The sequence below is a fragment of the Chroicocephalus ridibundus genome, chromosome 15, assembly GCF_963924245.1.
Source record: "Chroicocephalus ridibundus chromosome 15, bChrRid1.1, whole genome shotgun sequence".
NCBI classification, from domain to species: domain Eukaryota; kingdom Metazoa; phylum Chordata; class Aves; order Charadriiformes; family Laridae; genus Chroicocephalus; species Chroicocephalus ridibundus.
In genome coordinates, this window is record NC_086298.1 from 6,651,695 (window position 1) to 6,672,761 (window position 21,067).

General features: G+C 43.5%; 1 protein-coding gene across 4 annotated transcripts in view; it reads left to right on the plus strand.

Annotated features, from left to right (window-relative positions):
• The window catches only part of NUP188 (nucleoporin 188), a 29,067-nt gene extending 10,339 nt beyond the window's left edge, over positions 1-18,728 (plus strand). Inside the window, exons 15-44 of one of the 4 annotated variants that reach the window (XM_063353151.1) lie at positions 107-233; positions 354-509; positions 865-991; positions 1,625-1,712; positions 1,797-1,873; positions 2,042-2,156; positions 2,504-2,624; positions 2,860-2,926; positions 3,352-3,480; positions 4,516-4,649; positions 5,055-5,161; positions 5,965-6,171; positions 6,822-6,991; positions 7,334-7,403; positions 8,065-8,132; positions 8,775-8,970; positions 9,491-9,568; positions 9,929-10,014; positions 10,428-10,573; positions 11,742-11,923; positions 12,304-12,504; positions 13,177-13,269; positions 13,484-13,642; positions 14,425-14,562; positions 14,964-15,065; positions 15,772-16,104; positions 16,708-16,839; positions 16,981-17,051; positions 17,499-17,628; positions 17,861-18,728. In XM_063353151.1, the coding sequence (XP_063209221.1) occupies positions 107-233; positions 354-509; positions 865-991; positions 1,625-1,712; positions 1,797-1,873; positions 2,042-2,156; positions 2,504-2,624; positions 2,860-2,926; positions 3,352-3,480; positions 4,516-4,649; positions 5,055-5,161; positions 5,965-6,171; positions 6,822-6,991; positions 7,334-7,403; positions 8,065-8,132; positions 8,775-8,970; positions 9,491-9,568; positions 9,929-10,014; positions 10,428-10,573; positions 11,742-11,923; positions 12,304-12,504; positions 13,177-13,269; positions 13,484-13,642; positions 14,425-14,562; positions 14,964-15,065; positions 15,772-16,104; positions 16,708-16,839; positions 16,981-17,051; positions 17,499-17,628; positions 17,861-18,031 (3,981 nt within the window). In that variant the 3' untranslated portion in view covers positions 18,032-18,728. The remainder of the gene's footprint in view (positions 1-106; positions 234-353; positions 510-864; positions 992-1,624; positions 1,713-1,796; positions 1,874-2,041; positions 2,157-2,503; positions 2,625-2,859; positions 2,927-3,351; positions 3,481-4,515; positions 4,650-5,054; positions 5,162-5,964; positions 6,172-6,821; positions 6,992-7,333; positions 7,404-8,064; positions 8,133-8,774; positions 8,971-9,490; positions 9,569-9,928; positions 10,015-10,427; positions 10,574-11,741; positions 11,924-12,303; positions 12,505-13,176; positions 13,270-13,483; positions 13,643-14,424; positions 14,563-14,963; positions 15,066-15,771; positions 16,105-16,707; positions 16,840-16,980; positions 17,052-17,498; positions 17,629-17,860) is intronic. The other 3 variants (XM_063353153.1, XM_063353152.1, XM_063353154.1) reach the window with 3 other exon arrangements.
• Positions 18,729-21,067: the final 2,339 nt, after the last annotated feature.

Here is a 21,067-nt window from a genome sequence, read left to right on the forward strand (position 1 = left end):
TTGTCCACATCAAGAAAACTTGCCTATTCCTGTAAATGACAGGCTGATTAATTTTTGAGAAGGTCTGGCTTTTTAGCTGTATTGTTGAAGCTCTCTCTTTATGCAGGTGTACAGTTTCCTGGATAAAATGTCGTTCTATATCGAATTGTACAAGCATAAACCTCCTGATGTTATCTCTCATGAAGATGGCACGCTTTGGCGAAGACAGGCTCCAAAGCTCCTCTATCCTCTTGGTAAGGAAGCTGCACTTAAGCTTTTCTTTTTGAAATGCTTTGGGGAATTTAATTCTTTATCTGGCTTCTAACTCATTGGTTAAATTTGTGACTTTATTTCACCTGTTCTTCAATGTTTAGGATTAGGTCAAACAAATCTGCGGATACCTCAGGGAACAGTGGGCCAAGTGATGCTGGATGATCGGGCGTATTTGGTACGATGGGAGTATTCCTACAGCAGCTGGACACTGTTTACCTGTGAGATTGAGATGCTGCTCCATGTTGTATCGACAGCAGGTGAGATAGGCTGGGAGTATAAAAGAGAATAAATAGTTGTTAATTGTATCAATTTGAGGTTAATAGTAGGATTGAACAGCTCTGGGTATTTTTGAAAGAGCATGGAATACTTTCCCAGAAACCTGGTTTTTTAATTATTATTATAATACTGTGAAATTCACTGCAAAAGGCCAAAAGCGTGTAGTGAGATGGGATAAATGTTAGATGATGGAAAAGTTGAGATAGATAAAATAAATGTTTTTTTGGTAGGGGGAATTATCATGAGGATGTGCGGTAAGATTAATGTGCATTGTTCCAGATTTGATCACTGCTTAAGTATGATTTTGCATTCTAGTGTTATTTTTTCTTTACCCAGATGTGATTCAGCATTGCCAGAGGGTCAAGCCAATAATTGATCTGGTTCATAAAGTCATCAGCACTGATGTATCGATAGCAGATTGCCTTCTGCCAATCACGTCACGAATCTACATGCTCCTGCAGAGGTAAGTCACTGACTGGCATGAAGTTACTAACAGCAGAGGTACCTGAGAAGATTTAATGATCTGGAAGAATGGCTAATGACTAATTTTGCCAAGAGCTTTGCAAGAAGTGTGTCTCAGTGCTTGAACTCCCCAAGACTGGTGTTCAGTTCTGGCTACATGCTGTTTAATGCTTTGATGCATTCTCTTCCACTTCTTTCTTGAACGTTGGGCAATTTTATCCATTTAAGGCATTTTTTTATTTGTAACTGTATTTACATGGAAGGGGAATAAAAGATATCATAAGAGCAGTAACTTCCAGGTGTTAAAGCAGTTGTGCTTATTAACTCTCCTCTCAGTGATAACTGCCTGGGAACTGATGTTCTGCTGCATAATTACTGTTCGCTGTGAGAGTCTGCTGTCTTGCCAGCTTTGCCTCTTGCAGTAAATTGATCTGACTCAGGTGTGAGGGGGAGGTGGCAAGTCTAGACTGAAAAGTGCAGACTCTGGTGTCTGTATTTACCTGGTTAGGTATACTTGTGTATAATTCATACTTGTGTACTTCAGTGAAAGAGAAGCTTTTTTGATCAAAACAACAGTATATGGGCTAGATGACAGCTGGTGGTGCTTTTTATGCATAATATTCCTTTTTCCTAGGCTGACAACTGTAATCTCTCCCCCTGTGGATGTTATTGCTTCTTGTGTCAATTGTTTGACAGTACTGGCTGCTCGGATGCCAGCCAAGGTGAGGAAATGACCTTCTAGGTTTGAGAAGTAGTAGACATGTATATGTGAATGAGAGAGAATATCTGTACTTTTTCTCTTGCAGGTTTGGACTGACCTTCACCATACAGGGTTCTTACCATTTGTTGCCAATCCAGTGTCTAGTATGAATCACATGATTAGGTATTCATGATCCTCCAGCCCTTGCTTTTTTTTTTTTTTTTTTTGCCTAACCTAATAGTAACCTGTTGTAAGAACTTTTTTGCCAGTGTGAAATCTATGCACCTGACATCTCTCACTTATGTCGGAGTCCTGCTATTCATGTAATAAACCCTCTTCCTCATTTCACAGTGCAGAGGGAATGAATGCTGGGGGCTATGGAAACCTATTGATGAGCATAGAACAGCCCCAAGGCGAGTACAGCGTTACCGTCTCCTTCCTGAACCTCATCACAACACTTGTCCGGGTGAGTGCTTCTGGAATGGTCTGCATGTGAAGGCAGCTGTAGGCTGTTACGATAGGAAAGTGAAATACAGCCGTGTCTGAGATCCCCGTGCAACAAATAGGTCTCTATGAGTAATCATTGCGTGACGCTCCCTTCCATGCTACTGTTTGTGCTTGCTCTGTATTCGTATTTATTCAAAGAACTGTTATGATTTATCTGATCTACAAAAGACTAGAAGTCACTTGTAAACCTATATCCCCATGATCAATAGTTTTCTCACGCTTTAAAGACATATGGCATATCTTCTTGCAAAAGGTTTCTTGTCCTTTTAACTAGAAGGGGAACAATAACATTTCTGTTTCTCCCAGGGACAACTTGGTAGCACCCAGAGCCAAGGACTTGTGCCTTGCATTGTGTTTGTCCTGAAGGAGATGTTACCAAATTACCACAAATGGCGTTACAACTCTCATGGAGTGAGAGAGAAAATTGGTAAGGATGTTAGGGGTGTGAGGAGAAGGAGCAGGAGGGGATAAAAAGGATCACCTGTCTTCTCAGAGAGGATGTGTGAAGCTTTTACTCCTTTTTTTTTTTTTATCATACCTTTTCTAGCAGCCATTTGGGATTTGATTTGTACATCTGCCAGTATTGCTAGATGCTGTGATTTGTCTGAAAATATTAGGAACTAGTCCTGAAAACTGAGTAATCCATTTCATCTCTGTTTTAGGATGCCTTATTCTGCAGTTGATCCATGCTATACTGAATTTATGCCCTGAAATGGATCCTCGCAGCAGGTAAGGCAGGTGATGGGTTTCAGATCTGCACTAGCCTGTCTTACAGCACAGGAGGGCTCTGTTGCCATCTTTTTGTTTTGGTTTTTGAATGTATATGAGTAGGAATGAACTGGCATGGTTGGGTAGCGCTGGTTTCAGTTCTTCTCGGTGTTCCTGAATATGGGAAGAGTAGAAAAAGATTAGGGACATTGTTTTTAAGAACACCTGGTGAAGAAAGAGAAACCAGTAAGTAGATTTCCTGGGATATACTGCCATCCAGTTTCCTATTTGGTGTATCCGCTCTGAAGAAAGTAGAAGGGAGAAAAAAAAAGGGTTCAGTGGGGTTGTAGAAATTAAGTGGTTACTTTGTGGTAGTTTTCTAAGTGCTAGGTGGGAAAATACTGCAAGTGCTCCTAGTGATGATGTCCTGTGTTCCTGTCTCACAGCAATGCCCCCAGCCTTCAGTCCTTGTGCATCTTCAGCCTGGCCAACACTGAAGCAGGGCAAGCTGTCATTAACATCATGGGAATTGGTGTGGACACTATTGATATGGTAATGGCCTCCCAGTCTAGTAGGTGAGTGGTGTGTTTTGTTTTGGCAGTGTGAGGAAAGAAGCAAATGGTAATATTTGAAATGTAGCTTTAGTTGTTGCACTTAATAGGGAATCGGCGTAGTGGCTAGCCATGGCAGCCTGCCTTGTATGGTCTGGAGGAACAAACCTTGTTTTTTCCGGATCTCGATGAGCCTTTGCTGTACACTATCCATTTCATGCAGTTGTTTCAGTTTTCTATTTCTAAATGATATGTGGAGCATGCCGGGGGGTGTAAATGTATTCAGCTGTTCAATGTTTGCTGGCAGTTACATTTTTTTAAATAAAGAATTCACTTGAACACAATTTATAAGTTTGAATGAGTGAATTGGAAGCGAGATGATGAGAGCCAATGTTGGAAATTCTGTGTCTTTAAGTAACACCAGAGTTCAAGTGAAGCTATGCTCATGAATAATTGTAATAAAGCTTGAACTGTAATTTTGGAAGTGCTAGGGGGATGATCAGTCTTCGCAGGGTGGCTCTGAAAGCAGCTTGGTGTACTCTGGAAGTATTGAAAACGTCTCCTGTGTTGAGTGCCTTAACTTCCTTGTACGGCTTTCACTGAGGCTTGAATCTTTTGCTTTAGCTGTGGTTGAATGTTTATCTCATAAGGAAAACCTTAGGAAAATACCAGACTTAGAACCAGTTTTATCTCTTCATCAGCTTGGCTACACTATAATTTCTGTGATACTGGTTCTGTAAATGTTTCTCCCTTTGTCTTAAAACATTTTAAGTCTCTATATCCCCAAAAGGGGAAAAAAAGTGACAACTGACTGTCAGGCTATTTTTCTTTTTTGTTTGATGTTGAAAACTTGGGGATGGCTAGAGAATATTTTTTGTGGATTTTGGGGGGTGTGTGTTGGATTTCAGCAGCTTCCATGTGGTGACATGTCAGTCTGAGTAAAAATGTCTTATAATCCCCGACTGACAGAGTATAAAATTTCCTCTTTGAATGTTGTGCAAGTAATAAATGTCGGTTGTCAACACAGTTACTTACCTCGGTTTCTTTTTGGAAACACAGTGACGAGTCACAAGGCCAAGGTCAACTGCTAATCCAAACAGTTAAGCTGGCATTCTCGGTTACCAATAATGTCATCCGGTTGAAACCTCCTTCTAGCGTGGTATCTCCATTAGAACAGGCACTTACTCAGCATGGTATGTATTTCTCCGTGGGGGCAGCCTGGGAAGCTATGTTTTTCTGTTATTTGCAAATAGTCAGTGTGTGTCTCATTGCAAACAGTAGTTAAGATTTCAAGGTTCCAAGAAATGGTTTCTAGTGATGGGAGAAGGCTTATTCTCCTTCCTCTAAGGCATTCTTCTCCTCTGGGACATCTTCTGAAGTATTAAGCAAACATGGCGTGTTTGCTGCTTTGTAATGAGATGGGTGTAATTACAGAATATAGTGAATCAGCTGCCATTAATACCTCTGGCTGGGCCCATGCCTTGTTCTTCTGGAAGACTATAACATAGTTTTCACCTTCTGCTGTGGAAATCATTATTTGGTAAATAGTTACATCTTGTTGCAGTTTCTTCTCTTTGATTTTAATTGTGTTCTTTCAGGTGCTCATGGAAACAATCTTATTGCGGTCTTGGCGAAATACATCTACCACAAGCATGACCCTGCACTTCCACGCCTGGCCATCCAATTGCTCAAACGACTGGCTACGGTAAGATGAGACTCAGACAAGTGCTCCTTTGCTTCTCTCCTCGTGACTGATTCCACCACTGAAGTTCTTTCAAAATAATTTAGGCTTTTTTGTATCAGTGAGCTTAATGCAAGTCAGTTGAAGGCAGTGTGGACTGAAAGCTGTAAGTTAGAGCACATTAAAGATCACATAAAGGGCCCTTAGTTTTTAACATAATCTTCTGCTATTTCTGAAGTCGCTTAGCATCTCACTGAGAGGCTTGATATGAGTGGGGTGTTTTCTGCAAAGTGTTTGCACCTCCAGTTGATCTGTTTCCACTTCTTTGAGCAACTTTCTCAAATCACACTCTTAAATACAGTTCCTACACTTTCTTAACTGGAACTTTTACATCTTTCTCAGAAGAGGATCCTGTTTAAGTATTTATTGTGAGCTTTCAACCTTGTGTTTTAGACTTACTCTTTTTGACTACTATACTTCGAGAATGTATTTGCAGTTTTATTAAAGCATATAGGTCCAGCTCTGGGTTTATTTATTTCAAGAAACATTATTCCAAAACTGGTTTTCTCTTTGTCTTTTCCATTTTTGTCATAACCTTGAGAAATAGGTGAGGGATAGAGCAGAATTGCCAGAGAGGAAAATTTGGGTCATCTTCACAGGTTTCTTCCTGCTTAATTACAACAACATACTTTTGAGTTCCCTCACATATGTTCATAGATTCAATATTTTGGGGTTTCAATTTGAAATGCAAATCACCTTTTATGTAGAGAAAAAGCATTCTGTAGAGTTTTGTTATTCTTGCTTCTGATGTTTCTTTCCTGTTGCAGGTTGCTCCCATGTCTGTTTACGCCTGCCTTGGTAGTGATGCTGCTGCCATCCGTGATGCCTTCCTCACCCGCCTGCAGAGCAAGATTGAGGACATGCGTATTAAGGTCATGATACTGGAGTTCCTCACAGTCGCGGTGGAGACACAACCTGGGCTCATCGAGCTGTTCCTGAACTTGGAAGTGAAGGATGGTAGTGATGGATCAAAGGTAGAATAGCAGATATTTGCCCAGTGACTCACTAGTCTTTTATTGTAACATTCATAGCAGTCTTAGGGCACTAGTCTCTAAAATCTGGTAGTTCTTACATGTAACCTGATGTGCTTATTGTAAAGATAAGTGCAGCTTGTGCTTGCAGTTAATGGATGTGCTGCTACCCCAGTTGCGCTTTTCCCTATAACCAAAGGGAAACTTTCCCCAGTGTTTCAAGGCAGATACTGAGTTAAAATAAATTCTGCTGTGTCAGACCAAAGATCCCTGTGGCCCACTCGCTTGACTCTGACAGTGGCCAGTCAGTGAAAAAGCTGAAGACTGAGGTACGATGGAGAATATCCATTTTGCAGAATAGCCACTCTGGTGCTTTGCAGTTCAAGGTCATTTTGGGTTGGGACCTTTTGAAGGCACTTGGTTTTACTAAGTCTTAGCTTAGCTCATATTTTTATTCCCCTAAAAATATTTTTTCTCTCCTGTGTTATGACTACATTCCCTGTAGTCTTAATACAAAACATATGACGGCATCATGTACTCAATATTTATTTGTCTGTGTATCGTTCAAGTGGAATTAAGCACATTCTGCTTTAATAGGTGCCTACATGGTGCTTCTGTGGCAATGTAACCTCTCTCATTTCCTTTTGCTTTAGGAATTCAGCTTAGGGGAGTGGAGTTGCCTCCAAGTAGTCTTAGAGCTGATAGACTCCAAACAACAGGAGAGGTACTGGTGCCCTCCCCTCTTGCATCGTGCTGCCATTGCCTTCCTGCATGCTCTGTGGCAGGACCGTCGAGATAGCGCCATGCTAGTTTTGAGGACAAAGTGAGTTGTTGTTTTTCTACAATGCATTTTCCTTCCTTTTTTCCAAAACACTTTTTCTTTGGTTTGTCAGACTTTTCAGGGACTTCTGTGTCTTAGTCTTTGTGTGCCCTGGTAAGGGTATGTGGTGTATGGGCTTTCAGCTTAGTCTCTCGGGAAAGAAGATGAGAAGCCTGTATGTGCATGTTCAGAAGCAAATATATTTCAATCTGTTTCTTTTGTACAAAGTCATATAAGCTTCTATTTAGCAAAGTATATTTTCTGTGAAGTTTGGAACAGTCAAAATGCTGCTAGGCATGTGGTGTTGGGGACATATCTGATTTTACTTCTGTATATATCTTTTAGGCCAAAGTTTTGGGAAAATTTAACCAATCCCCTCTTTGGGACCCTTCCTCCGCCTTCAGAATCATCAGAGGTGAGTTACATCCAAACAAAGTGAAGGTAGTTACGTACTTCTCAGAAGAGGTTTCCAACTGATATATGGCTCTTTCCTCTGCTTGCAGTTTTCTAAAAGGAAGTGTGAACAAGTGGTTTAAACACAGGCAGGAGATGAAGTGAATGCTTTCTGGCTTTGCAGAGACTGTGCAGCCATGAACTGTGTTTTGAAATTCTCTGCTCTTTATTCACATATGGAACAAAAATAGATGTTACCTAGTGTCTGGGGTAGCACTCTTTGGAAGGTGTGCTGTCTGTGGTGTATCAGTACTAAACCTCGTGTGCTGTTGGTCAGAAGAAACTCCTTTTTTTTTTCTTTTATTTTTTTAGGCATAGCTCAGGCTGACTAGTATCAAGGAGGAATAGATTAGGTTCTTGTTATTGTTCCTTTCTGTGTGAGTTTTTCCCTTCATTATGAAAGTCCTGTGCTCTCGCTCAGAGGGACGCTTTGAACACAGAATTCTTTCCTTATTATCACCAGTCCATGGTCAAATGACATAACCATTGCTATCGTGGGAGAAACAAGACTCCTGCAAAACTTGGAGTATCAGTCACTGCAAGTATATGGGTAGGAGTAAATTAGAATTCCATTCACCTTGCAGAGCTAGTTGCTCAGATTTTACTCTTTTTTGTCTTTATAGCTGAGTGTCTTGGATACCTGTGCCTTAATAATGAAAATAATCTGTTTGGAGATCTACTATGTTGTCAAGTGAGTCTTTTGATAGTCTCTTCTTCATTCCTGTACTTTTTAATTATCTAAACTGTGTGCGTTAAATCTTGATAGACCACGCAGGCTTTGAGTGACAAAGTACATGTAATCCTGTGAAAATGTGGGAGGATCAGTGATTTATAAACAAATCACAAAAGTGCCTTTGAGATTCTTGCAATCACCAATTGCAGAAAGAGATGTTACAGTGTTTCTGCAACCTATAGGTGAAAACGTTAGTATTAGTATTTTCCTTGTACCCTGGAATGAGAATATACAGTATTTATTAAAACTAATTGTAAACTAAGCTAAGTACACCTACTATAGTGATTGTTGAATAACATTTTAGTAGTTTTCTCCTGCTCATTTTGTTTTCCTGGACTTAACTGCCCTTTAATGCTGAAAACTCACTATTATCTAAAATTGCTGCTTAAAAAAAAAGAAAAGAAAATCATAGATTTTCTTCAGGGATCATGCTTTTCCTTCACATTTGATGCAAAAAGCGGGATTCCCTGCACAGGTCTAAAATGCGGAATAACCTTCACTTGCAAGCTGTGTCCGTGGCTTTCCTACTTGAATCTCAGAAGTCGTCTATTTTCTGACCAAAGAATAAATGAAGATAATTTCTCCTCTTGATTTGGTCAGGGGCTCACTGGATCAGTCCCTGAAAGACACGCTGAAGAATTTCTCCACCAAAAAGCGCTTTGCCTATTGGTCAGAATATGTGAAGTTACTGGCATATCACGTGGCAGAGACAGAGGGCAGCAGCTGTGCCTCCGTGACAGAGTATCAAATGCTGATCTCAGCCTGGCGGATGCTGCTCATAATCTCTACTAGCCATGTAAGAGCTACCTCTTATCTTTCATGATAGTCTGAAATTAACATTTTGAATAGTACGATGTCAGCTTCTCGGAGACAGCTAAACCGTAATGAAGAATTCGCTGTTTTTTCATTCAATTTTCTTGTATATATGCTTACAACACAAGTTGGCACGAGCATGGTACAAGAGGTTAGAGTAGGTGGTGTTTTGTGGTTTGATCAAAATGAACGTGTTGTCTGTCTGAGCAGAGGAGGGAGGTAGTAAATAATTTTTATAGCAATTCTAAGTAATTCTGTAGTCCTGAGGAGATTTTCCTGAGTCAAGTGACGCAGGGATGCACCATTAGGGAAATTAGTCATTGCTGACTTCTTGACAACTGTTAATGAAATACTTCCGTGATTTCTGTAAAACTGTATCACTCAGCAGCTATAAAATTTGGTGAATTCTAAAGTAACAAATTAGAACAGTAGACTGATATTAGACTGCTAAGAAGGTGCATCTTTTGTTGTGCTTGATTGATCTCTGTCTTTGTGGATCTTAGGCGGATATAATGCATCTGACTGATTCTGCAGTTCGTCAGCAATTATTTCTGGATGTACTAGATGGGACCAAGGTTTTGGTAGGTGCTGCTGCGTTCTGTCAGTTCTTTAATTTCCCAATTGCTCATCTCCTCCGTGCTCTGAGGAGTTCCATTTATGCAGCTGCTTGCCATCATAAGTGTTTTTTTGATCCTGTGAAATTGGGCTGTAACAAAATCTCTCTCCCTCAACTGATGAGCTGCTTACAAATCTTTATTTTGTATGTGTTATTCTTGTCATCACTGGGTGACCCTGCAGAGGGTCCTGACTCTGGTTCCCTTGATGCTGCTAGCTGCCGAAGAGCAAACCTGCTCATTTGGTGGTGGTGCTTGGGCTGGGGATTTCTTAGTGTTCTTACATGTGACTATTGCAACGGTAACTCTTGCGGTATTTCTTTTTAGCTTCTAGTTCCCATGTCAGTATGCTGTCTGCAGCTGGGGTCTATGCTATGTACCCTTCTTCTGATCCTGCTCAAACAGTGGAAGAGGTAGGTATTTTGCTGAATATAAAATCTTCAGAGATTATATTTCAGTGTTTTGCTGTAGTGATAGATTGCCTTAGTGATTTGGGGAGGAAACTGAAGCCTCACAGAATTCTCTTGGGATGGTAAATGTCATGGCAATGGTTGTTGCTGAAATATCTTGTAGTAACACAGTTATGGTTTGGCTTCCTGCTTGCTGGTGAAAAGTATCAAAAAAGCTTTTGTGGTAGTCAGTCCTGCATTCTCACTGTACTGTGCAATGTCGTTAGTGAGATCCAGGTGGTGACTTAAAGTTTATTTGTAAGAACTGTTTTCATTTGTGTGGATCATATAAGTTATGATCCACGCAGCTCAGTCAAACCAATATATTTGTTGAGGGATCTTGTCTAATCTGAAGAGCTCTCCCTTTTTGTTGTCAGCGAGTTGGGTTCTGTGGATAAAATCATAAACTCCTTGACGCAGATTCTGGAGGGAGTGCTACAGGCAGATCAGCAGATGATGGAGAAAACCAAAGCCAAAGTGTTCTCAGCTCTTATCACTGTGCTGCAAATGAAGGAGATGAAAGGTGAGGTGGTGTATGTGCAAGAGTCAAGAGCAGGGCTGCCATGGCTGAATACACCCTAACACTCTAGTGTTTCCAAGATAAAAATATGTATGATGTTAGTAACGGTAGAGGATGTTGAATATAGTCACCAACCTGTGGGACTTCTCTACTTTTTTCTCACTTGTTTTAGCTCGTTTTACAAAGAGATGAGGTTTATCATTCACAGTATGCGCACGTCTTCCTTTCTCTTGTCTTTCCCCAACAATAACCTCTGCGTTTGATCAGTTTGATAGAGGCAAAATAGGGTTCCTATGTGTTTTTGAAAATAGCTCAGCAGGTGTGCTAGGGACACCCTAGTAATGCCATCTCATAACGTGATTGTAGAGCTCAGATTCTGACGTGAATTTCTAGTTAGAGATAATGACCCAAGCACAAGAAAGTCTTCTGAGGGTACCTTTTCTATAAACCAGAGAAACGAGTCTGGTCATTACTCCCGTCGCTTGTGGGTATCTTAACATTGCAGTAGCACTTGAAGACCCTCAGTGGGATCTGGGCAGTAGTTCTCTGTACAACACGTACAAGGGCATCTGTGGTATTGAGAATTGTATGACCTTACCTTTCCCTGTAGTCCTTGTGCCACTGCTTAGTCTCTGCAAGCCTGTATATTTTGGAAAATAAATAGAAAGTGGAGGGTTGGGGTGTTTCTAAATGCTTTTCTTTGCTGTTGGATTTGAGTTTACAGTCATGCTGGTAAAAGGTGGTGCAACTTATTATAGTAGTTTTGATGAGAATGTAGTGTTTATATGGACTCACAGAACGTAGACGGCACCCACTGGCCAGTACCAGCAATCTGGCGGAATGGGTAGGAAGTGCTGTAGTGAGCAGTTATGGAATAATCTGTCCATAGCAGTGCTTGATTTGTGCCTTGAAATGTCATGAGTTTGTGTGATTTCTTGGGAAAACTACATGTTTTTATTACCCAGATGACTGTCTAATCCCTTATTATGTCCTCCTAGACTTAATAGTCTAACTTAGTCACAGTTCCTCGCATTCTGTTTTTTAGGTTTTGAAATGAAAACAGAATCAATATTAACTCCAAGAAATGTGGCCCAGTGATGTTATCAGTTAAACTGGAAACCTAAGTACTAGGATTGTGTGTTAACTGTTGTCTGTTCCGTGTGTGTCACAGTGAATGAGATCCCACAGTACTCCCAGCTGGTGTTGAGCGTGTGTGAAACACTCCAAGATGAGGTCATTGCACTCTTTGATCAAACTCGACACAGCCTGACCTTGGGAGATGCTGCAGATGACAAGGACAGCATGGAAACAGATGATGCCTCTCGAGTTAAACACAAGGACCAGCGAGATGGGGTAAAGGACCTGTTCATCTGCTTTGCAGCCATGTTTCTTTTCTCTAGGCAAAAAGTTCCGTGTATGTTTGGAACAACTTTCCCTTGCAGCCTGCCGCTTTCAAAGGAAGTTTCAGCAGTTTCTATTTCAGAATTACTCCGTGTCTTTTTGGCACACATCAGTCTGGGAAATTGGCTGTTGCCTCTCTTTCCGATCTGTGCTAAAAACATCACGATTGCTAATACAGCCAGGAAGTGTGCAGAATATAGTGTGAGGGATACTGGATGCCTTCATTTATGATTCTGAGAATGATTGAACTTAGGTTGTGTTAGTAAATACGTACAAGATTTTCTTGGTATCCATGTCAAGTCTGTACCTCGTTCTCCTTTCCTTGTCTGCAGGTGTGTGTTCTGGGTTTGCATCTGGCTAAAGAGCTCTGTGAAGTTGATGAAGATGGAGATTACTGGCTACAAATTACTAGGAAAGTCCCTGTGCTTCCTACTATCTTCGCCGCGTTAGAGATCAGCCTCAGAGTTAAACAAAACCTTCACTTCACAGAGGCCTCATTACATTTACTGCTGACCTTAGCAAGGACTCAACAGGTGAGAGATGCAGAGAAATGAGAGCATATAGCTATACATTTTTAATAGGAACCGTATATCTCGTTATTCTGTCTGTGATGAAGCTGAACAATGATCTGTAGATAAAGGGGTTTTTTTTAGAGGCTGGCAAGCTGTAGGGCCTGTATGTGTACCTGCTTAGTTTGCCTTGTTCTTCTCGATAATGGGATGTCTCAGATGGAAGAGCTGAGCCAGCCAGAGCAGACCTGTAATTTAGAGCAGGCACTTTCACTGAATCTATTCTTCTGCAATGCAAATCATCCCCCCGTAGTTAAAACAGCATTAAGTGTTGGAATCTACATTCTCATTAGTTGCAATAAAGTGTTATTTATCTGTTTCAAATTCAACTTGTGTGGGGCTTTAGGCGAAAGCAAGGTTGTTCCAAAGCCAGCCGTTTTTAAAGATTGGGTGTCACCAGACCAGGTGATACCAAAATGGAATTCATAGTACAGTTATGCAGGTTAGATTTTACTGGAAGAACAGTGTTGCTTTTCTTGAATTTTTAACAATATAGAACTGTGTGTAGATGAAAGCTCTCTAAAAGGGTGGTGACAGTGCAAAGGACAGAAATATCTAATGCAAAATAAGTCTCTCTAGTTCCAGAGAGGAGAGTGGTGTGCAGATTTTAACAGTAGTTTGTTCTGTGTCTTGTAGGGAGCAGCAGCAGTGGCTGGAGCTGGTGTCACACAGAGTGTCTGCCTGCCCCTCTTGAGCGTGTACCAGCTCAGCAGTAACGGAGCTGTTCAGGTGGGTGCAGCTTCATTTTGGGTGGGAATGTGCCAGGAGCGTGTCCCTGTCCTGTCTTGCCTTGTGGGCTGTTGTTGCAGCGGAGCCCTCCCAGTCTGGGAGGCCAGCAGCCAAGAGACTGGAAACTTCCAAAATGGTGTGAAGGGTTTGTGGCTTGTGCCACACTGGGAAGCAGCGTAAATAACTAATTTATTTTTGTATCTGATTTGTTCAGACATCTGCTTCATCTCGAAAGTCGTTGGATGCCCCATCTTGGCCTGGGGTCTATCGTCTCTCAATGTCACTGATGGAGCGCCTTCTTAAAACACTTAGATACAACTTCCTGACAGAAGCTCTGGATTTTGTTGGTGTCCATCAAGAGAGGATTCTGCAGGTATGTCACATATTTCCTCTGTGATGGCTCACTTGACTTCTGTGCTGCAATAGTGGAAACATGTCAGAAAGTGCAGAGGCATTGAAAAGGGGCGCCTGCCACAGAAAGATTTACAGTAGAAATAGTTCGGTAGTGGGAAGAAGAGGATAGAATATTCAAGCCCTGCAGTCAGGCCGGGATGATTGTTATGATACTTGTTAAAGCTGGGCAGTCACCAGCTGGTGACTCTAGGGGGTTATAACTTTGCTCCAGGTGTTTAATATGCCTGCTCAACACAGTAACAGAAGTGAGAGTTTGATGAGAACCACTTTGTGGCTGTCTGCTCTTGAAAGAAAAGCATGAGAACTGTTTTTGGTGGTGGCTTCGGCTCAGCCTTGCTCAAATAATGAGAATGCTGTGGCCAGGGTTCAGTCACCATTTGGGTTGTCAAGTTCTCATGTGCTGCGATACTGAAATACCTGTACTGGCTGGAGTGCGTCAGTGCAGACGTGCTGAAGAGTCCTGTTTGTATGTAGGTGCTGAATTACCTGTTTATAAGCATGCTGCCTAGGCAAATAGCAGTCTTCTCGTATGGCAGCGCAGTTCATGAAATGCATTGACCTCTGACTAAGAATATAAAGTTCTCTGAGTCTGACCCATGTGCTGTGCTGCTACATTCATGAATGCATTTTCTGTGCCTAACAGCAGATCCTCTGCATCTTCAGCTTTTTCTTCTAGAGAAAGGAATGGGCTTTTTGTGATTTAACTGTAATCACCCTGATTTACTTCTCTCTCCTTTCCAGTGCCTGAATGCAGTACGGACAGTACAGAGCTTGCCCTGTCTGGAGGAGGCCGATCACACTGTTGGTTTCATTCTTCAGCTCTCAAATTTCACAAAGGAGTGGCATTTCCACCTGCCACAGCTCATGAGAGATATGCAGGTAGGAATTGGGATACTGTTGTGGATAATACATTGCCTTGGAGTGCAGGGATTTGCATGCGTTAAGAGAAAATGGCACTGTATCACCTACTCTTTTAATTGGAACTATTGCTGAGGTCATTTAAATGTCTGTCCTGCCAGTACCTTGTCTGAATTGAGTGAAGAAAAATAACTGTTCGGGACAGATAGACGGTAGCTTGGAAGAATAACTTGGGGAATTGGGTGTCTTACTCTCAGTTCTCTGCTGGGTGACTCACGGAAAATACTAGGAAATCAAGAGGCTGCAGTGATCCCTTATGATCACAGTGTTCTCTTTAACTGAATTTTCTGGCTTCCACCAGTGGCAGTGAATAGATGGGTTTTGAGCTTTTAAGAGATTGCTCCTCACCTTATTTATTTCAGGTGAATCTGTGTTACCTGTGTCAGGCCTGTACCTCCCTCCTGCACAGCCGCAAAATGCTCCAGCACTACCTGCAGGTGAGGATGGGGACCCTAAACCGAACTGTAAGTTAGGAGTGTTGCATGCTCATGCTCCCTGTTAAAAGGCAAATATTATTCAATATCCAGGCTCTTGGATATTGAGTAAGATTGTCAGTAATCCGTGTGGTGATTACTGACAATCATCAATAGTTACGATTTGCATTTCTCCACAGCAAAGAAAAAAGTGCAGAGTGGTCTGCACTCTAAAAACTCTGGACTGTGCAAACAAAGCCAGTCCTAGAGAAACAGGAGCCTGTGTTTGAATGGTGCTGTTACCATTTTATAGCTGCCTACACTGCAGCAAGAAGGCTGCCTTGCTGTAGTACTCTGTAGTGCTGTTAATTAACCATCATTGACCTGTTGTCCTTGATCTGATTTAATTTGTTAAGGAGTGATACCTCTTGTTCTTGGGGAATCCTTAGATTCATGAGGTGGAGATGATGCATTCCTACCGATGTTTTAGTTCAGCATGGCAAAGTCTTGGTGTGTTCATTAGAGATTCTTTTTCTGGAATGTGGAATCTAAATAGCCTCTGCAGCTGCCTCCCTGCAATGCAGTGCTTCCCCTGATGCACACCAAGTGTTAGATTCTCGTGCTTCTAGCGGGTGACAGACTTTGGTACTTAATTTCCTCATTCCTTTTTTTGTTCACAGCATTTTTTTTCTTGAAAGTAGTGCAAAATAATCGTACCTGTATTCAAGAATCTCTTTTTTTTTTTCTTTCTCTGCAGACAAAAAATGGTGATTCCCTTCCATCAAGTGTGACTCCCCGAGTGCAGCGTAATCCCCAAGCCTCCTCCAAACATCCCAGCCCTGAGTCAGAGGCAGCGGAAGAGAAAGCGTTGCTTACAGTCCAGTACAGCCTCTTGAAAATCCTCAGCAAAACTCTTGCTGCCCTGCGCCATTTCACCCCTGATGTCTGTCAGATCCTCCTTGATCAGGTAGAGAAAGAGGAGAGAAGCTGCTCCCTGACGGGGGCGGTTTCCAGCATGCCAAGTGATGTTCTGGGTCTGTGTGGACCCCACCATACATCTCTCAGTTGCTCAGCTGCACAAAGCAGGAAGGTAGGACACAAGGAGCTCCCCTGAGGGATCAGTCACGGTCAGAGTGAAAGAAAGGCTTGGCTGAGGGTTTGCGTGATCTGCGCAAGGGTGTGACGTGTAACCTTACTGGAGCAGACTGATAACCCAGCTCGGTTTGTATCCTCAGTATGTCACTCTTCAGAAAAGACATCCTCTTGTTATCCTCCTGTGTCAGTGTGACCTCGTGGCCCCAAGTTCAGAAAAGGAAGGTTTAATCCTTGATTCTGTCAGTGTCCTGCTGCCAATTTTTGGATAGTTAACTTTTTTCCTGCGCGTCTGGGTAGACAAGCCTGGGCATTTAAAAACAATCTGGAAAGAGTCATTACTTTAGCTTGCCACTTGGGGGCAAGCTGTACGGCTTGGGAGTTGGAGAAGGTTCATTCATGTGAGGAGAGCCAGATAGTCTGATCGTGCAGTACCGTGCAGCATGCTCTCTACTGCTCCATCTGTATACTTCAGATGTGGGAAATTATCTCAGAGCTTCTAGTTCTCCATACGAAAAAGAGACTAGGTATTGCACTTAGAATGACAATAGCATACTCATGGCCACAGGGTTCACTCACTGCTCTTTTCGATTCTGTGCAGTCGCTGGACCTTGCCGAGTACAACGTGCTCTTCATTTTGAGTTTTGCCACACCAGCCTTTGATTCGGATGTCGCACCTTGCTTTGGGACCCTCCTCGCCACAGTGAACGTGGCCCTTAACACGCTGGGAGAGGTACTTGACATTTCTCTGTCTGGGAGAGCACCAGCAGTTGCGGTCATCTCAGAGCGCTTATTCAACTGATACTTTGAAGAGTAGGAGTGTTTCTTCTTTTGCATCTCCTGTCTCTAATGCCTGTCTCTTTTTCCCTCCAAGCTGGATAAGAAGAAGGAACCTTTCCCTCAGGCTGCAGGGCTGAATATGCAAGAGGGAACCAAAACCCTCAAGTAAGTTTCTAGCCATTTGATTTAGTCGTGGACAAGGAGCAGAACCTAACGCTCCTCAGATCAGAACTGAGGCATAGACACAATGGTGTAGCTTCCGAGCTGCTCACTCTGAATCCAAGGAGTTCAGGTAGCCCATCAGAAGCTCTCCAAAGCAAGCAGAGATTTTTTTGGGGAGGGTGTGTGAAGCCATCCCATCCTAAGATGCAGTGTGGAGAGTTGTTTGATGCTTATTTACCAGTATATTTAAATCAGACTTCCCTGATGGCCAAGAATTGTTTCTGCTCTGCGCACCAAAGCTTTTGGGTATCCCTGCTTGAGCAGAGTGTGAACAGGAACAGGGTTACCCCATGTGTACCCTGTGTGTGAAGTCGTTCTAGGAGTATGTAACTTTGAAACTAGAGTGTGCTGACCGTTTTGGCTCCTGCTGATGTGTGTTTCTCTGCACAGGTCTCTGCTCATGTTTACAATGGAAAACTGTTTCTACCTGCTCATCTCCCAGGCTGTTCGGTTCTTGAGAGACCCAGCTGTGCACCCCCGTGATAAGCAGCGGATGAAACAGGAGCTCAGCTCTGAGCTGGTAAGCAGCTTGTACCATCCTTCCTCGCTCTTCACTGCAAATGTGTCTTGTGGGAGAAGGTCGTTTGTCTTTGCCTGCCCAGTAGAGCCCATTCCGCAGCGTGAATCAGCAGCTTCAGGCACCTTGGGCTGCACGTACTGGTGCCTGTCCTTCTGCTACTGGCACCTTGTTTGGGGAGGGAGAGGGGCATGTGTTTGAAAGAAGCTAACTTGTTCTGTGCTTCTAATTTCAGAGTACGCTGCTCTCTAGCCTGTCTCGTTACTTCCGCCGCGGTGGTCCCTCTTCACCTGCCAGCGGGGTTCTTCCCTCTCCCCAAGGAAAGTCGGCCTCCAAGCTGGGTCCTGAGGGGCAGGAGCCTTTGTTTCAGCTCGTGCAGGCCTTTGTCCGGCACGTGCAGAGATAGATTCCGTCCTGCCCCTGCCTCCCTTCTCAGGACTTGCAGCGGAACGATTCATCTCCACCGCAGAAGGCATCACTGTTGGCAGAGCTCGTAACAAGGACTGGGAAAGGGAGGGAGGCCTGGTGTGGGCAGTGGTGTAAACCCAGCTGTAACATCAGCAGCGAGATCCTGTTGAACTCTTGCAGCCCAGTAGCAGAGTGAATGTAAGGAGAGCCGCGTGCGGCCCTTCAGCCATCAGCCCACGTGCACAGCCTGCCCGCTCTACCTGCCAGAGCATCCTGGCGGGGTGCAAGTGCTGAACTCTCAAAACCTTTATTTTTATAGCTTGTACCTCAGCTGGGGAAGCTGTGGCTGGGTGGAGAGAGGAGACAAACTTTCCGCTGGGCATTAACTCTGCTCTTAACACAAGGTGCAATCTGCCTCTCCCTTGCAGTCAGAGTCCAGTTAAGGCACAACCAAGGGATCAGCCAGCAATTCAGAGACCATCTTTCTACTGCTATTTTTGTACTGAATGGTTCAAGGCAAGATGGTGTATGTGTGCTCACGCCTTCCCTTCGCCCTGCAGTCTGTGTGTTGTGTGTGTTTCTGAAGAGCAAGGCCTCACTCAAGGTTTTTAAGTCAAAATTCCATTGTTCCAGTTCTTGCAGTTTTTTGTAACTGTGCCCTATTTATACTGATATTAAAACCTTTATAGACAGCAGCTGGGTCATGGGTTTGTGTTGGACACGGCAGCCTGCAGCACCGATTGTGCATCTTCTGTGCAGTTCTGCCGCGTCAGCTGGGCTGCAGCCCCGGGTAACAGTGATGTGTGTTGTGGCGTGTGAGTGACAATCCAGATACTGTTCGAAGCGATTATACAAAGGTTTGATTCCCTCAGCTTTCCCACACCCACTCCCTTTCTCTTACTCTCATGTTGGGGAACTTGTGGGAGGTTTTAAACGAGCATCACTATAAAATACCCCTCAGGGATGATTCTTCTGCACACGATGGCGTGGACCACGCACAGATTGCTCTGTGCACAGGCCCAAGCTGGTCCTTTGCAGGCTCCAGCTCGAAGACAGACACTGTCTCCAGTGAAGTCGCTTGTGCTGTTGCAGCTCTCTCAAGTAGATCAACAGACTCTTTAACGTTCTGAGGCTCAATGTGGGATGGAGGCACTAAGAGAAGGTCAGTGGTTATTGCTTAAAATAAAGCCTGAAATCTAGACAGACTTTCCTAAGGTAAATCAAATTTCAATGTAGCTGTGAGCTAGTAACTTACCAGTTCTTTCCTAAAGAGATATTTGATTGCTCTACCAGTCAGAACCGTTTTTAATCACAACGGTTTTAAGAGACCAGAGCGAGAAAATTAGATTATGTTGCTTTGAGGTTGTTTTTTTTAAATCCTTGTACGCTTAAGTGCCGGTGATACTCTAGCACACTTTTTTTGGATCTAGTTTTACTTACCCTGGAGGCTTTGGAGAGATTTGAATGAGCTGCCTGTTTGGCTGGAGCAAAGTGGTCTTAAAGTAGGAGAAAGAGGGGCCTGATGACCTTCCGAAGGCTCAGGTGAGCTGCTCTGTCCTTGAGGGAGGTGATGGGACAGTCCCAGCCCCATGGCGTTTAGATGGGGCTGCCCGTAACTGGTGACGCTTTCTGCCATGGGGAACTAAGAGTGCGAACGTGGAGAGTTGAAAGCGAACTGCAGAGAAGGTAGCGATGTGGTGAGGGGTAGCTGTGGGGAGTGGAAGGAAAGCCAGAATTCAGGACATCTAAGCAAGTGCGGTAGTGCTTAGGGCTGTAATTTGATAGCTCTTGTCGGTGTCCTTCCTTTTGTTACAGCTTCTGAAGTTACACGCAGTGTGCTAATCACTTCATTAGTGTTCAACAAGAATGGATAAAATGAGACTTCAGGGAGAAGTAATACACTCTTTTAGATATTTACTCAAGCAGTAGAGTGAGAGTTTAGGGGGCTATGCAGGAGTCCTTGGTGCCAGACAGCAAAGAATAGTGGATGCTGTCGGTTACAGCTGTGTCTTAGAGCAACACCTTCCCTTCAGGCAGCGGCGTTTCAGCCCTGGATTGTCCCTTTACCTGTCCCTCAGCCACAAAGGTGCATAGAACAGCCTTCGGCCAGGGGTGGCTCACCGTGGCTCCTGCAGCTAACCACCACGGGAGTGTAATCTTTCTGTAAAGAGCCAGTTAGAAGGAGCGCTAAATTTTCCACGTGCTCTTTTCTAATGCAGAGGGAAGGGAGCGCTGCTGCCAGAACAGACTTCCTTCTGGCTGTTCTGAGGGAAGAGACACCATTTTCTGCATCATTAACTTGCTGCTGTTTTTGCTAAAGCTGTTCTCCCTCTTTCTTTAATGCCAGGGGGAGGAATAACAGGGAAATGGGGATGGTACTGGTGAGGGAAGGGTATTCGTACTGGAAGGTGGAAGGAAAGGAGGCAGGTGTAAATCTCCCAACGGGTGGAACTGCGGTAGTGGTAGTCATGGCAGTTGTAAAACTAAACCAGTAGCACGACACTATTTCCCCGTTCCCTTTTATTTGAGTTTAACTAGAAAAACTGAGTGCTGTTGCTACGCTGCAGAGCGTTTCAACACCTGCTTTTCCCAGGAGTTCTTTCCAAGCTGGGTGCTAGGGACAAGGCTTTAGATTTTAAATTAGCAGCAGATCTAGTTTCCATAACAACAACAGAAGTCTATTAGATCTAGAGTAGCATTCCCAGTCTCTCAGCAGCTGAAGTCACGCTGCTGCTCTACTTCTGCTTCAGGTTAAGGAGGAGCTGTTGTTTCTTAGAGTTCCTCAATCTGTAGTACAACTGAGATGTGTCATCTGGGAAAGGGACTGCAAGACATTAACAACCATAAGGCACGGTGACAGCTTCAGCAGGGACAGGAAGGGTGAGCAGCTTTGTTTTGCTTTTACACCTGGCTTCCGAGCCTGGAATAGCAGAGCGGCCCCTGAGCTGCCTCCTGCCAGCGCTGCTTGTCCCTGCAGTCGCGTGGCTGGAGAGCAAGGGCAGCCCTGAAGCCACACAAGACGCTGAGGCAGGAG